At 40.7% G+C, this 16604-nt stretch overlaps 1 protein-coding gene across 4 annotated transcripts in view; it reads right to left on the bottom strand.

Moving 5' to 3' along the window:
* Positions 1-16604, bottom strand: part of slc12a5a (solute carrier family 12 member 5a) — a 213254-nt gene that overhangs the window by 105853 nt on the left and 90797 nt on the right. Inside the window, exon 1 of one of the 4 annotated variants that reach the window (XM_026166928.1) lies at positions 3580-4359. The exons of the other annotated variants lie outside the window; for them this stretch is intronic. Coding sequence (XP_026022713.1) covers positions 3580-3634 — 55 coding nt within the window. The 5' untranslated portion in view covers positions 3635-4359. Of the gene's footprint in view, positions 1-3579; positions 4360-16604 lie in introns of those variants that run through there. 4 annotated transcript variants of the gene reach the window in all.

Here is a 16604-nt window from a genome sequence, read left to right as displayed (position 1 = left end):
TGAGTGCTCTGACATTCTGATCGTTTATACTATAGCTTATCACTGTTATGATGACAGAAGCTTTACAGCATTTGGTAGATGGATATTTGTCACACTGTTTTAAATATGTTAAACCACTCATTTCAACATGAGCTACAAAAGAAAAGAAAAAACAAAACACACACACGGCACCATTTTTACACCTGCCAGTAGGGAAATGAACATCTTTTCAACCCCCTCCACTTGCAATGCATCTCTTTGCGTCACTCCATGTTCCAGACAGTGACAGTTTCCCCTCTTGTGCTTCAAAAGTAAGGCATGCTCTGCCATTAAACCATTTCTGTGCTGCAAATGGATTACTAAAACTTCACCTCCCCTTCAACTCTTGATTGCATTCCATCCTCTTCCACCTCTCCACTGCTCCAAAGAGAGAAAGCTGCAGATAATTAACAATGTGGTGGGAGAGAAGTATGACAACTTATGAATAAGTAAACGTGCTTGTGATTCAACATGCATCAATTTCTTTTTTTTACTTTTAGCTTCGGCTAATCTGTAAATTCCTTTCATCCTTGATGTTTATAAGGTTTGTGGTGCAATAATACACCCCTACAAACACAAACAGCTCTGCCCTGGTGCTGTATGCAACTCTGCTAGGCTGTAACCCAGCTATGTAATAAAGGCTTTAAATCAGCACCTTGGACAGTACTACACAGCCCTGAGAGAAGGAGGGAGAGCAGCAGCATCGCTGAGGGACAGCAGTCAGCAACAGCCTCTGACATTCCTACTGTAATGGGGCAAAAAGGCCCCGAGATCAAGAACTGTCCTGCATAGCACTGATGACTAAACAGAGTTATTCACGTTGTTCAACAGCTAGCTTAGCAGGGCTATGATTCAAATGAAAAGGATGGATTTTTGTGTGTGCGCGTGTTCGTGTGTGTGAATGAGGCCCTATCCTGAGAGATGCTGCCTACAGCAAAGTGACAAAAAGGTAGAGATAGGGGTGAGTGACAGGCAGAAACAGAGATGCGCTGAGACTAAGTGATGGGAGACATTTATCCAACTCTGCATGAGTCTCCAAATTATATATCTCTCTATGCTCATACAGTTTTTACAGGGCTCCATGTAGTCATGTGAAAAAATCTAAGTACATCTCATGATTCAGTAGCTTGTGGAACCACATTTAGAAGGAATAACGTGAAGTAATCATTTTCTGTATGACTTTATGACTCTCTCATGTCATTGTGAAGGAATTTTGGCCTAATCCTCTTTACAACATTGACTTAGTTCATTGAGATTTGTGGACCTTCAGTTAGGCACAGCTCTGCTGAGGTTCTGCCCCAGCATTTTATTCATGTTGAAATCTGGACTTTGACTGGGAATTACAACACCTTGATTATGCTTCTTTTTTTCTAGGTAATTCTGATTTGTTGGTGCTCTTGGGATCAGTGCCCTCTTACATGATCCACATTTGATCAGAGAAATCAAATTCAAAACAGGTATACATAGTTCATGGTTATCTCAGTGACTGCAAACTCTCCAAGTTCTGTGGCTGCAAAACAAGCCCAAACATTCACCTCTTAACCACCATGCTTGACAGTTGTTATGAGGTGATTGGTCCTATAATACCAATAATATTTTTAGAGAGAAGAGACTTTCTTCTGGCAACTCTTCCAAACATCCATACTTGAGATGTAGCCTTTAGATAATTTGCTGTTTCTGTGAGCATTATAGAGTCTGACCTTGTGGGGAATTTAGTGGGACATCCACTCCTGGTCTGGAGTATTAAGGTGTGTGTTAACGCAATGACACAAACTCCCAATACCTCAGCTTTTATAGAGATGGTTACACTTGGTGATGATCATTTGATTAGCAGCAGTTGCCTGCTACTTATCCTCCTGGATGCAGGACTTTCTGCACTCTTTTATCCTTTTAAAGGACTGCAAAGAGTCCTGTGAAAACTACTGTTTTGACTGTGCATTTCATAGTATTTTATCTATGTATGGCTAGAGAGTTGATGAGCAATGACACACTCACTCAATTAGCATGTTCTCAACATGAACATTAACACACGCATGCACATACAGATATCTAATTCTGACAGTAAATTCACAGTGCTTTAAGCTTTGAGTGCACGGTAGCAGTATTCTCAAGTAATCATATGCTGTTAACACTTATGCATGTGCTGTTATGTGGTTTCACATCATGCTTGGTAAACTGCCCTTGATGGTTTCAATTTGTCACACATAAAAATGGGGTCATGCTTCAAACTGGCCACTAACCTCTTACAACTGCTGCCCATGTCTCTTAGCGCAACACTGTAATCCCCCCCCACCAAAAAAAAAAAAAAAAAAAGAAAAACACAAGATGCCCGCATTAAGTTAAATATTCATGTTCCCAGCACTGGTCTATTTTTATCATTAAGCCCTCACAGGTAGGAGAAGAAGCATAGTGACTGTTCTCTCATCCGCAACCTGTCTCTCCAGTGCATCCCTTAGAGCCCAGGACTGACAACAACAGGGAGATTTGTGCATAATGCAGAATGAGAGAGATGAAAGAGTGAGGACACAGCTGAGACAAATATAGAGAGCAAAAGGGGAAAAAGAGGGCAGCAAAGGAAAAAGCCGAGGCTTGAGAGAGAGATGTGTGCAGAGCTACAATAATCTGTAACATTTCGCAGACAGAAAGGAGGAGTGCTGTTGGTTTGCAGGTTTTACATAGGCAACAGCAGAATTATCCTCACTTTGAGTAATGAAAAATAAACTGAGGTTACCCGGGACTTAAACCGAATGCATGATTTAATACTCTTCTGAAAGGTGCAACGCTTGTCACGGGCACTTAGAAGAACAGGTTTATTTTTCGCCAGGGCCCGAGAAGCTATGCGCTCTCTGGTGAACAGAGCACTCACCACACAGCTCAATGCACAAACCAGCAACCTACAGGTTCTCTCTTGAAAGCCTGCAGAGACTGAGGACCTGGCTGAGCCATGGGGATTTGATGGAAGGTTGATTTTGACAGCTGGGGGTGATGGGATTAGCAGCAATGGTGGCTTGGTATCAGTAATTGTGTATGTTTGTGTGCACATGTGTGTGCATGTGTCTGTGTGTGCACCGCCTGTCTAAAGAGATGCCATATGTGATGGGAATATTTATGTTGCCATGAAGAATGAATGAATGATTGTACGGCTGCAACACAAAATGCTAGGTACTGTTAGTCCATGTGTGTATGCTTATTTGTGCGGGAGTTTGTGTGAATATTAGTTAAAAAAAAAAGAAAAATGTGTGCATGTGCTGGACAAAGCTGTAATACACACCATCATCGTACGGAGTGAACCCATTACTATTCCTGTCACAACAGCCTTGCAGTAAGAGCAGCAGTAGAAAAGGCATCCAGGCCGTCCACCGCACGATGTTGTAACGCACCTTGCATGTGCATGTTGTGTGATCTGCAAAGTATTTGCTGTAGATATATTTATTCTCCATCTGCTTGGTTGCGTGGGCAGATGTACATTATATGCATGTCTTGCATTGTCATGTGAATGCCCCCATTTACACGTATCTGCTCGTGGGTTTGTGTCACAGCATGACACATCCCATCACTCACCCTGGCTTTGCGCTCCCCCGTCCCCCTCCTCTGTGTCGGTCAGATTGTTAAGCATCCTGGCTCCTCTACGGTGCTCTTCTGCTGCGGAGCGATGTCACCGATCAAGCTATCGGCAGCTCTCCCCGCGCTCCACGCACTGTGATACAGCCACAGAAATTGCAGGGAAGCAGCGTGGAAAATCTGCAAGCCAGGTCCTCTTCACTCCTCTCCGCTCCTTGCTGCCAGTAGGATGCACGAAGAGAGAAAGGAGAAGAGAGAGAAGGATTTTTTTCCTTTGTAGATCCTCCTCTTGACGTCTCTTCTCCGCTGCCTTGTAAGCGTGACTCTCTCGCTCTCTCTCTGTTGCTCACTCTCTCTCTTTCTCTCAGGAGGAGGAGGAGGGAAGAGGGAAGCTGCAGGAGTTTGGTGGATGATGGAACGCCTCAGAGCTGCACGCTTGTTCTCCGTCCTTCCTTTCCTTCTCTCTCTCTCTTTTTCCTGCCTTTGTCACTTCTGATGTCAGTCTCACCCTATCTTAAAATACTGACTATTCCCGGCTCAGATGATGTTGCTCAGTCATTTTAGCCGCCAAACTGGTTGCATAGTAAAGCAGTAGTATCATTTCTTCCATATCCATCTCCCCCCTCGCCTCTCTTTTCACATCGCACCCATGAGACAGAGAGATAGTAGCCTTGTTTTCTGTCCACACAAGAGTATTACGCATTGGATTCTCCTACTTTCAGCTTTGTAATAAGCCGCCACACTCTCTCCCTACTTCAGTGTCACATGCAAATAGATGCTCCATTTCCTACAAGGGATGAGCAAGCTCTATCAAAATCATCTGTGTGCAGTTATGCTATGTACAAAGGGTAATTTTCGCTGAAGCACATACATAGTTTCAGCAACTCTTATATGTGCACAAGAGCATACACATTCCTCCCTATCTGCTCTGCACAAATGCAGCTAAAAAGGGCATTTTTCCTTTTAGATTTTTTTCTTTTATTTCTCTCAGTGGAGAGATGCTTGGTTCCAGCTGAGAGAACCTGCATGTCGTATGGTGGCTGCAGAGCACTGAAGCCTCACTGTCAATTAAACCAGTCTCATTTTGATCCATGCAGATTTATTTTGATCTGGTACACGCTGTACTTTGAGCAGAAATGTGTGTAGTAGGAAGACACACTGTATGTGTGTGTGTGTGTGTGTGTGTGTGTGTGTGTGTGTGTGTGTGTGTGTGTGTGCTTCTTTGTGTGTTCCAGTGGTTGTGATTCTACACTAGAGATATGAAAGCAATTAATCTTGGTTTTAGTCATAGTAGCGCTGATGCACAGAATGGATTTCAACAAAAAGAGAAGGAGAAAAAAATACAACTGCATGCTCAGCTTCAATGAATAAATTTATTACCAATGTCTAGAACAAAACTGGTATTGTCAAGGTACAATTACCTTGACACAGAAGCAATACCTTGAAGCTTGACAATAAATTGCATCACCGAGTTCGGTGTACAGATACATTTCTCTGTTTTTGATCATTACTACATCGTAGCCAGGAGTTTGTAACAACAGGAGACCTTCACAAAATTAAATTATAATACCAATGGAAGTAAAACCTTTACAGAAACCTTCAGGTGATTCAGGAGTGTCCTCAATGACTTGCTCATCTCTACTTCATTTACACTCAAACAGATTTATTAAGTAATTGCTCAAAGAATGTGGTCCATGTGCATGAAATTTTTATTTTCTTTGATTTTTCAAGTGAATGATGAGGCAGAGGTTTTCTAGGTTTTTTAAAGGGAGTGGAAGTAACTCATGGATTATTAACGACAGGGGCATTTTTTTTAATGTAATAATGATACTTTGCCAATGTGGGTACATGACATGACATGAACACTGATCCCACTGCATCCACAATCCAGGTAAAGAACTCCAGTTCATGCATGTCTGCTATATGGAAATGTATTGTGGGACTATACTCCTGTAGACATCCAAATATCCTGTCCTGCAACACTTAACTGGTGGCCCATCATTTAGTCAGCAGCAACTGGCCATTACAGCTGTCTGGATGGATAGTTAACTTAATTTTGTGTTGTAGTTACCAAACATTTGTTAAATTACAGCAATGTCAGCAATCGAGTTTAATGTCTACTTAAGAATTGGATTTTTTATTATTAAGGCCAATATGGGGACACATATGGCAAATTATCATAAGCTATACACACTGTGGTATTTGGCTGTGGTGCGCTCTATATTAATATGATGCTGTATCCACAACCACAAAACAAATTGATAATATTTATCCAATCTTAGAAGTGATCCTGAAGTTTCCATAGATCTCCACCAAGACCCCATCCAGAACCTCATTCTACCCTTTACCAGCCATTAAGCTCTACACACACTGGAAGTGATTCACAGAAACATGGGAGCCATAGGAAGCAAATAAAATTTGGCATCTCCAAGCAACTATGAGCAAAATAAATGTTAGTATCATGACATGGGCAGGAAGCTAGTGGAGATAAGGAGATAAACTTTTCTCAACTTGCAGAAGCGCAATTGAGGAACTACTAATGAGAGTGCAGGACACCTAGTAGAAAACACACTGGAGGGATACCTAGACAACCAGAGCCTTGAAAGCAACCAACTGTTAGCTTTAAATCGGTACATGACAAGCGAATCACTTACAGTGTGGATGCCACTTTAGTACTTTTGAATGGACACCATCTTACCTGTTGAGAAAAGTAAAGAAAGCAACCATTACATAAGGATCATAGTCTGTTACCACTAAGTCTTTGAACTCCAGAAAAGCAAAGCTGTGGCTTTCAGCTTTGTGCAGTTCTTTTCAAGAAATGCATTTCCTTGTGAGATCCTTGATTACTGTGTGTTAAATAGAGTCAATGGTTAACAAAACAGTCTACTTGACAAATGAGGTAAGGCACACCACACAGTGCTCCTACATGATCACAAAACGTACTTGACTCTATAGCACCTATCCAGTGCACCCTTTTTGATGTCAGGTGGTCTGTTTAAGCTCTCACTGCTCAGTTCATGCCACAGCTCCAGTCTAAATAAACCAGGCCGAAGTGCTTCACTACTGCAGCTGTTTACATGCAATATTTAATCAGCCCAAACTAGCACCATCAAGTAGACTCATAAATGGGACAGTGTGGTGAGGTTATGAAAAGATATTACTAATCTACCTCTGTGCAGCTTTACAAGTCACCTGGGCAAAATTCACTGCATTAACTCACACACTGATGTTCGTGTTGGCTGACTGAAGCAAAAACATATTTGCATCAAATCAGCTGATGCTGTCAAACAGTCTGCCAAATCTCTGTAATATTTTTGATCGGGCAACAAAGTAGACATTCAGCCAACTGTAAATTTGAGTAATTCGTTGTTTTACATCACTGATGGATGTAATACTTTGTTTGCCAACACTGACCTTGAAATGGAGCTCCTCTAAATAAATTTGTATTGCAGGCTCAAATGCACTAAACCAGTTACCGGCACCTTGCAGTCAAATGACTGCAAGTGCTCAGGTCCTGTGGCTGCGAAATAAGCTCAAACTACCACCCCTTCACTACCGTGCTTGACAGGTGGCTTGTGGTGTTTTTGCCGATTTGCTGTTTGCTTTTTGCCAAGTGTGGCGCTGTGCATTAAATGCACAGTTTGTCCAAAGGACATTGTTCCAGAAGACTTTCGGTTTGTTCAGATGCAGGTTTGAAAACCTAAGCTATGCTTCCATGTTCTTTTTAAAGAGAAAAGGCTTTCTCCTACTTCCAAACAACACTTACAGGTCTTTTTCTAATTATACTGTCATGAACTTGCATGCATTCAACACCTAACTAAGGCCTGTAGTGTCTGAGATGTAGCCTTTGGGGCTTTTTGTTCAATTTCTCTGAGCATTTATTGGTTTGTCCTAGGGTAGAATTTGCTGGGATGCTCACTCAGAGAGAAGAGAAGCAAACTGCCTATACTTCCACTTTGATAGAGATGGTCACACTTGCTGACAATTCATTAATCAAGCAAAACATGGCTGCTACTTAATTGCTGTGGAAGCATTAAGGGTGTACTTATATTTCCAAAAGAATAAAGAAATTGGTATCATCCATCCATCCATCCATCTGCTTCCGCTTATCTGGGGCTGGGTCGTGGGGCAACAGCCTAAGCAGAGACGCCCAGACCTCCTTCTCCCCAGCCACCTCCTCCAGCTTGTGCGGGTGAACACCAAGACATTCCCAGGCCAGCCGAGAGATACAATCTCTCCAATGTGTCCTGAGTATGCCCCGGAGCCTCCTTCTGGAGAGGCCAGCCACCCTTTGGAGGAAGCTCATTTTCGCGGCTTGTATCCGCAATCTCTCTCTTTTGGTCACTACCCACAGCTCGTGACCAAAGGTGAGGGCAGGGACATAGATTGACCGGTAAATAGAGATCTTCGCTTTTACACTCAGCTTCTCTTCACCACAAAAGACCGATACAGCTTCCGCTCCCTTCTGCAGTCACTCGTGAACAAGAAACCGAGATACTTAAACTCCTCCACTTTGGCCAAGAACTCGTCGCTGAGCCAGAGTGGGCATGCCACCCTTTTCAGGCTAAGGACCATGGCCTCAGATAGGGCTGTGCGATATGACCAAAATCTCATATCCCGATATAAGAATTCTATCGTACCAATAACGATATAAATCACAAAAATGTAACATTTTCTGTATATTCTGTGAATCTCGGGCAGCTCGACTTGCGGGAAGTGTTTCCAGCTGCGCGTCGTGTAGCTGGAGTCGAGTGTTTTAACCGATGCATGAAACTATACATTTTTAGACATAAGTTGTAAAGGCCGCCGTTTTCTTTGTGAGTATTTATTACACAGCGTGCTGCGGGGGAAAGCCTGTTCTAACGTTTGAGTCTACGGTTTATTTTTTAGCACCTGGTGGCTCTTTTTCACTTCTCATCTGTAAATAATCTGCTCTTTCACGTGATTCAGTTTATTTTGAAAAGTCTCAACAGGATCTTGAGCTTTATTGTGAAAAGTTTATGTGAAACATAAACAAGCGGACACGCGACGCTGTTACCGTCGTTGTTGGTAACCACAACGCATAAAAACAGGCGCTTGTCCGTAGTGTGGTTATATAAAATATAAGAGAAAGAGAGAACTTTAAGAAATTAATATAGCCACTACAGTGACCGTCAAAACGATGAAAAAATATTGCCGTAAACAGTTTATTTTGCGACACCACGAAACAAACGATAGCGTAAAATGAAACGATAGACGTTTTTATATCGTCATCCGATATATATCGTTATATCGAACAGCCCAAGCCTCAGATTTGGAGGTGCTGATTCTTATTCCCACCACTTCACATTCGGCTACGAACCGTTCCAGTGTGAGACTTTCCCAGGGAGGCTGAGGCGCGTGATCCCCCTACAGTTGGAACACACCCTCCGGTCCCCCTTCTTAAAGATGCCAAATCAGAGGTACCGCCCCTGATCTCCACGCAACATTGCAGAGGCATGTCAACCAAGATAGCCCTACAACATCCAGAGCCTTCAGAAGCCCAGGGCGGACCTTTTCCACCCACACCAAGGAATTGTTTAACTGCCTCAGTGACCTCGTCCCCAGCGAAACCAAAGTCTCATTGATGGAATTCAAATTTCCTGCGGGCACTATTCTGTGCATGTACTGCTGATTCACTCAGCCACCTAAAAACACAATCTTAAACAGCATGGCTTGCTGACAGCTTAACAGTATTTTGTCTACAAACAGGGCCTTTTATTGGATTAGCACAAACCCATACAACAATCAGACACTGCCAAAAGGAGCTCTTTAGGTATTATATGGAAGGTGCACTCAGTGAGGAACAGAGCAATACTGAGTGGATCAAAAACTACGTTACCTAAATTTGTGAGCCTTCCTCTGGGTTCTTGTGAATGTGAGGGAGTGTAAAAATTCACAAGAGCTGTGGGCATTGCAGGAAACCATCAACGTTGTAAAAAACATAAAACAAGACTCTGCAGCATCTGCGAGGTTGTGGGCAGTTCAGTAGTGTGGAAAGAAGGTGAGGGAAAATTGACAAATAAAAGGCTTTTACGCCTCTATGCAGATGTACGGTATCAGTCATACATTTTCTGAAATTGTACTTGTTGTCTGTGCCTGATTACATGCATGTGAGATAGAAATGTGTAAATTCAATTGTGTGTATCTGCAATTTTGTTTCCCGGAGAAGCACTGCTGCTAATTAATTACCTTTAAAATGTAAATTTAGCCATTCTGTTTCAAAAAATCCTTTAAAAATTTGTTATTTCAAAGGGTTCAAATTAAATTATCAGTCTTTTTATGTCTTTTTTTTATGTGTATCTTAAATAGATCTTTACTAAGGTCCATTCTGCTCAGAAGCCTACTAATAAAGCGGGGTAGCACATACTCAAAATATGTTTGATGATGACAGGCCATTGTCAAAAGAAATTCAATTATATTTCCAAGCAGGGCTTCTGGCACAGTGACATTGTGTCAACAACAACAACAACAACAAAAAAAAAAAAAAGTGGAATGGATGGAAAGGAGAGGAGTGAAAGCTTGAGGTGACTAGAAGAGCACAGACCTCTAAAAAATGTAAGGAGCAAATGAAAGACAAAGGAAACATATTACGTCTGGGAATAAAAATACTTGCTCTCTGCACTAAGATTTAGAATTAGAGTACTGTACAAAGGTCTCGAGCCCCATGATGTAGAGATTTATTGAAATGTGCACAAATAAATCGAAATAGAGTCTATAAAACAGAAATAGAGTTTGTACTGTTCTAACAAGCTTGAAAGTCAATATTTTAAGTACGACCACCCTTATTCTTCAACACTGCCTCAGCTCTCTAGTTTTCAGGAATACTTCTCCACTGAAAACTCTTCTTTGCATATTGGCTGCTTTTTGTTCCCTCAATATGTTTTACAGAGGGCTACAGCCACTCACTACATTACATCTGTTACCACTGATTTTCAATCCAGTTGTTGTATAATTTAGAATACCTCAGCCTTTCCTTCCCATTTACGTTCAATAAGAGAGGCTTTTTGACAGGCACCCTTCTACTTCCAAATAGGGCTGGGTATCGTCACTGATTTCTAGAATCGATTCGATTCCGATTCACAAGGTCCCGAATCGATTCGATCCACGATTCGATTCAATTTGATTCGATTCAGTTCGATTCGATTCAATTCGATTTGAATCTGCGAAATTTTGACAGTCAGAAATATTATAATTCAGATCAGTAGATTTACATATTTTTGTATCTATAAAAGGAAGCTGACTCATGCAAGACTTTATCAAAGGTGTAAGCATCACAGCAGATGCCTTTGTGTAAAAGTAGCTGAAGACAAAACACAGAAAAACAAGAAGGTGATTTTCCTGTCCTGGGATTTTATAAAAATATTCTGCGGTAGATCAAAAACAAAAGAAAACCATTAATCAACACATGAACATTACCTCTGAAGTTACAGCGGTTTTATTAGAGACACAGCTGAGCGTTTTACATTTTGCAGTATTTTAAAAAGTTTAAATTTGTTCAGTATTGAACTGATGGGGAACATTTGAACGGCAGAAATTAGGTTTTCTTTTCGGAAGTAAGTAAAAGAAAAAAAAACAGCGGCCGACAGCACTTGTGCATAATAAGCAAGCGAATAATGCAGAAAACAGATTTTTAGACGGGAAACTGTTCTTGAAGCACAGAGAGAGAGAGAGAGCTGTGCATGAAGTGTGATTTTATTGTGGTAGAAGCAAAACAGTAAAAGTCAGAGGGAATTCATGACAATTTTTATGTGAAGCGTAGTTTGGATCTTCTTTTGCTGATGGTTCAGTCAATATTGTTTGGAGAGAGATAAAACTAACAGCTTTAGAATCAACGCAAAAAGGGTGTAAACACAAAGCGCGGACCCGCCAAAACATCAGAATCAGCGAGCTGTCGGCTTTCAGCGACCGTGTCCGTGCTGTCAGGTGAGAAAGGCGACATCTCACTGATTCTGAACTTCTTTGTGCAGAAGCCGTGTACCTGCTCTCATTTACTGTCTTAGTTGTTTGGTGGTTGTTGAAATTTTGTAAGGTTTCACCTGAGATTCTGGCGTTTCGGGCAAAATAAATTTATATTAAAAAATCGATTCAGGATTTTAATGAATCGATTTCACGTTATCCAAGCCAGAATGGATTTTAATTGATAAATCGATTATAAAAACCGACCCCTACTTCCAAATCACCTTGTTGGTGTAAAAATATTGTTATGTGCCTCTCATCCTGTGTCATCTCTGGCATTTTTTGTAGGGTTAGCTAAAGAATTTGGAACAATTAATGCATTTTTGCAACAGGTTGCTAATAACAAAATGACTAAAGGTACAATTTAAAATTGGTTTGAAGCTTTAAGTGTAGGCAAAACACTGGTTTATCTTTTAAGCAAGGTGCCTGTTTTATGCTTCAATCTAGACATCTTTCGATTAGTAAGAAATAACACCAGCACTGTCACAATACTTTTTGCAGATTATAAAACCTCTTTTGCAGTTACCGTAAATTACCAAGTTTCTTTTTGATACTACTCTTATGCCTGTATAGTTTATTCTATAAAAAGCTACAGTCTACAGAATGTAAACCTAAGCTTAACTACAAACAAAGTTTGCAAAATATGTCCAATGTCTTAAAGAACGTTATTTTGCAAGAGGCATGTGGAAGACAATATGCTGGTCAGGTGTGACTTTCTGTCTCCACCCATACAAAAATTTTAATTTTGCTAAATCACATTAGGCAATGAGTTCCCCTTTGCATTAGTGTTTTGAAAGGGATTTTTTTTTTATATTATATCTGCAGTCTGGCAACAAGGTTGTCTGATTCCTTTTCAAATTTCATTACTCTGTGTTGTATCACAGAATACAACACACAGGACTAGAGCTGTTTTGTCTGATTCTTATACCTATACGCATGCAACATATATGAAACAAGATGCAAGTGGAAAATTTCAAAGTCAAATGTAGTCAAATGAATTCTTTCACTGCAAATAAATACATGAAGAGAGCATTTAAGGCTACGTTCACACTGCAGGTCTTAATGCTCAATTCCAATTTTTTGATTAAATCCTATTTTTTTGTCTGGTTGTTCACACTACAAATAAAATGTGACAGCAAATGCGCTCTAGTGTGAACGGTTCACGGCCCTCAAAGCGCCTCGCATGCGCAAAAGAAGACGTCACACACAACGCGCTCTGTTTACGGAAGTAAAAATGGCGGCTACAGAGCTAGTAGGTGTTGTTTCAGCAGTCTATCAATTTCTGCACAGTCATAACTGACAGAATTTTGACAAATTAATTAGAGAAAGAAGGACACTGAGAAAAAAGAGAGCCCGTGCTTTAACAATGGCCTTGTTTGGAGCAGTGGCTGCTACCTCCGTGCAGAGTTATATATGGACACGGAGTCGGAACCAGGAGTGGTGGGGTTGGTTTGTGTTCAGTTCAACCTTGTGTCAGTGACGTAAAAGACGGATTTAATGCGACATGACCATTCAAACACCAGTTGCTTTCTAAAACATCAGATATGTATCGGATTCAGTACATACATACATACACATACGAAAGTAACCTAGGTTGGATTTGAAAATATTGGATTTGTGCCGTTCAAACTGTCATACCATGATCGGATATGGGTCGCATAGAGTCAAAAAAGTCTGATTTAATGTGCTTTCACCTGCAGTGTGAACGTAGCCTAAGGGATTTCCACATACTTCTATACATTTTTGATAGACCCTCGAGTTCTGCTTATTCTGAGCTTGTGTGTCCAAAACCTCCACTGGATGAGGATTAGATAAATGCAATTATATACCAAAAAAATAAAAAATATCAGAATGGTGTATGTCACACACTGAAGCCAAAAGTTGCAGTACTCTGTGTGGTCCCTACATCAAGTCAGTTCAGTTACTGGCCACTAGAAAAGCACTCAAACTGCCACACTTTTCTCACTGCAGTACTCAATAGTGCACTACACAAGCTGCTATATGCTTGTTATAGGATGAGATAAAGTGAGAAGACGACCAGTTCCAACCTGCAGTATCATTAGCTGTGCCTTGTCTTCTCGTGTGTTCTGGCTGTCTTGGACAACTGCCAGATCATTATGGTCTATCTGGGCACCTCCAGAGATTGACAAGGGCATTCAGCATTTTATAGCATCTGGCACCCACAAAAACAAAAGCTCTGGACATTGGGAACATAACAAAAGACACTCTGACAAAACCAAGGAAATTCTCAGGAAGCTTGAAACATGGTTCTTTTCTTTCCAAATGTAAAATGGAAGCTCAAAAGCTTTGAAATGAAACAACATTCATAATATTCTCTTTGAATTCTTTTAGTGTGTGAAATTGAATAATATTTTCAGACCAGGCACTTATGCTTAAATAATGCAATACAGAGACTTTCTTTATCTGTCAAAAATCTTGGCCTGAAAAGGCTCAGTCAGCATCAGCACTGGACACATCAAAGTCACCATTCTGATCCTTAGAATTATGATGTTTGTAACAAGTTGACACTTGCTTCATAAAAACATTGCATCGAGTTAATGTTTCTACAGTAATATTACATGTGTTGAATCCAAAGTTATTCAACCAAAAACAACCCACATATGTCAAAGTCAAATCTTTACTGGATGCTGAGTGCCATCAGTCTAATTAAAGCTGCATGGTGATAAATAATGCATTATCTGCGGTACATTGAAAATGAAATATGCAAACATTAAAATGACTCCTATAAACAACGTGGACATATTTACACAGAGTGTTATTGCAGGACCTTGGTGAAACAATTTGAGAATGCAGTCTGTTATCACAATACTGTAGCACATTAGATTTCCCATGTGTCTTATTCCCTCTCTCAACTGTAAATCTGATCAGACTCTGCTCAAAGCAGTCTAATATCCTCCTACAGCACACCGGAGGACAAACAAACAAAAAAAGCTGCATGCAGCACAACAGCTTATATCGTACATAGCTATCAGTTTATTCGCATAAAATTGTGTTTGGATGGGTTCAAGAAAATTACACTGTAACTATTTGAGTTTTGCCCCAGACTCCTGAGAGGTGATTTACAGTGGGCTATAGATGATAATGGATATAGGACAGAGGAAAGGGTGGGTAGATTCGGTCTACTACTGTCCATCACTTTACCTGGTGCTCTTTACAGTATCCCCTCCCCTCTCCTTCCTTTAGAAAAAACAAAAACAAAAAAAACCTTTGTCCTTCACAAACAAATCTAATCATAGCTTTGTACTTTGTGAAGGGCGGTTTCTGCAGAATGAAAGTACACCCACTGTCATTATCAAATATAAGCTGGAACCAAAGCGGAGGGCAAAAATCAATTCAGCTCAACTACCTTTCACCCCTTTCTCACACACACACACACACACACGCACGCACACACACTTTGATTAAATATTGTCATTTTATGTGACCATAGGACGTGTTGTCCAAGGCTAAGAGTCTACATGTGCATGTTGTCAGAGATTTGTTAAGTGTTGAAAGCTCCGGGGCATACAGAACCTCTTGGCCCTCAGAGGGGTTGTAAAGTAATTAATCTAAGAATAGCTGGGGCAGTCCTGAGAAACGAGCCCCCGCATCTGACAAGGCTTTGATAGTGAGACAGGCATCTGAAGATGTAAGCGAGATTCTTGTAGCCTTGGCAGGAAGTACGAGGGGATCAAAGTGGTCCGGCAATGTTACGACACTTTTGTTTGCTCTAAACATGTTTATCTGATGAAGCCTGCCAGCCGATCTCAGAGTGTTGTCTTTCTAATCGTCTAATCCTTTCACAGCAGCCTCTGGCTCTCAGGGAAAAACACTGAAAAATACTGAGGTCATCAACACTCTGTATACAGAGGACATTAAAGTTAATTTAGTCTGTATGCATAAATATGCACTGATATTTACTTGTAGTTGGATAAACATAAATGAACGATATGTTTAAATTCTTGCATATCTTGAGAATACTTCAATGATGATGAAATTGTTGATAAATCTAAGCTATTCCTTCTAACAGGAACTTGCGTTTAATCCCAAATAAACCAGGTTGACAGTGATGCTGATATATAATGGTCAGATGCTTTGAATCATTCATACTTTAGCATCTGTTGTGTTACAATGTACTAAGACATCATTGCTATGCCCAACACTTAGTATTATGACAGTACTGTTATGCTGATTCCACCGCTGTTGAAGATATTGTAGCATATATAAGTAGCTGATCCTTTGTATGTGTGCGAGAGAGCGAAGGAAGACTGACATCTTCCCACATTAAAAAGGTGAGCTTGACAGAACTATTGAGCTGTGGCGGTAGGCAGTCCATGCTGGAACCTCTGAAGTGTTAGATAAAGACGTAGCAGGAAGAAAAGCAGTGGTGAGATGCACCTTGTACAGTAAAAAAAAGGCAGACAATAGTGGATAAGACGCTCTGAGAGAGCAGAGATATATTTTAAGTGTCTGGGATTACATCTCTAGTGTGTGTGTAGAGCACCATAGCTTTACTGCATCCATACATCCACCAGCACTGCATTAACTCAGCCTCTTTTTTTCTATTTATTCCATTAAAGCCACTGAGGAGGTGGAGGAGCAGGAGGAAGGAAGCTGTGACCCAGTTTTATTTTCTCTAAAGAAAAGAGATGGAGCAACAGAGAGAGAAAAATGAAGTGAGAGAAGACGACAAAGAGGAGGAGTGGGGGACACTGGCCTGAATGAGAACAGAAAGTAATGAGGGCCTCATTTACAAACATGGCTCTACATATTTTGTCCTCCCCACTGTGATCAGTGTCAGTGTGGTCAAACCAAAATACAAAGACAATCAACTCTTTGGTTAATTTGCACATAACTTTGCTTCTGTTATAGGTTTTGCTTGCAATGTGTCATGAAATGCAGGATTTATGACCCAAATGCAGACTAAACACAGACTGAATAAACTGAAAACACACCTTTAATTGGAAGGTGGAAAAATTCAAAATAAAATCATAAAGCCCATTAGAAGTAACCTGAGAAAGGGTAAACACTAGTAACTGGTCAAACCG

Source organism: Astatotilapia calliptera, chromosome 5, assembly GCF_900246225.1.
Source record: "Astatotilapia calliptera chromosome 5, fAstCal1.2, whole genome shotgun sequence".
NCBI lineage: Eukaryota > Metazoa > Chordata > Actinopteri > Cichliformes > Cichlidae > Astatotilapia > Astatotilapia calliptera.
This window is presented reverse-complemented; position numbering and strand designations above follow the sequence as displayed.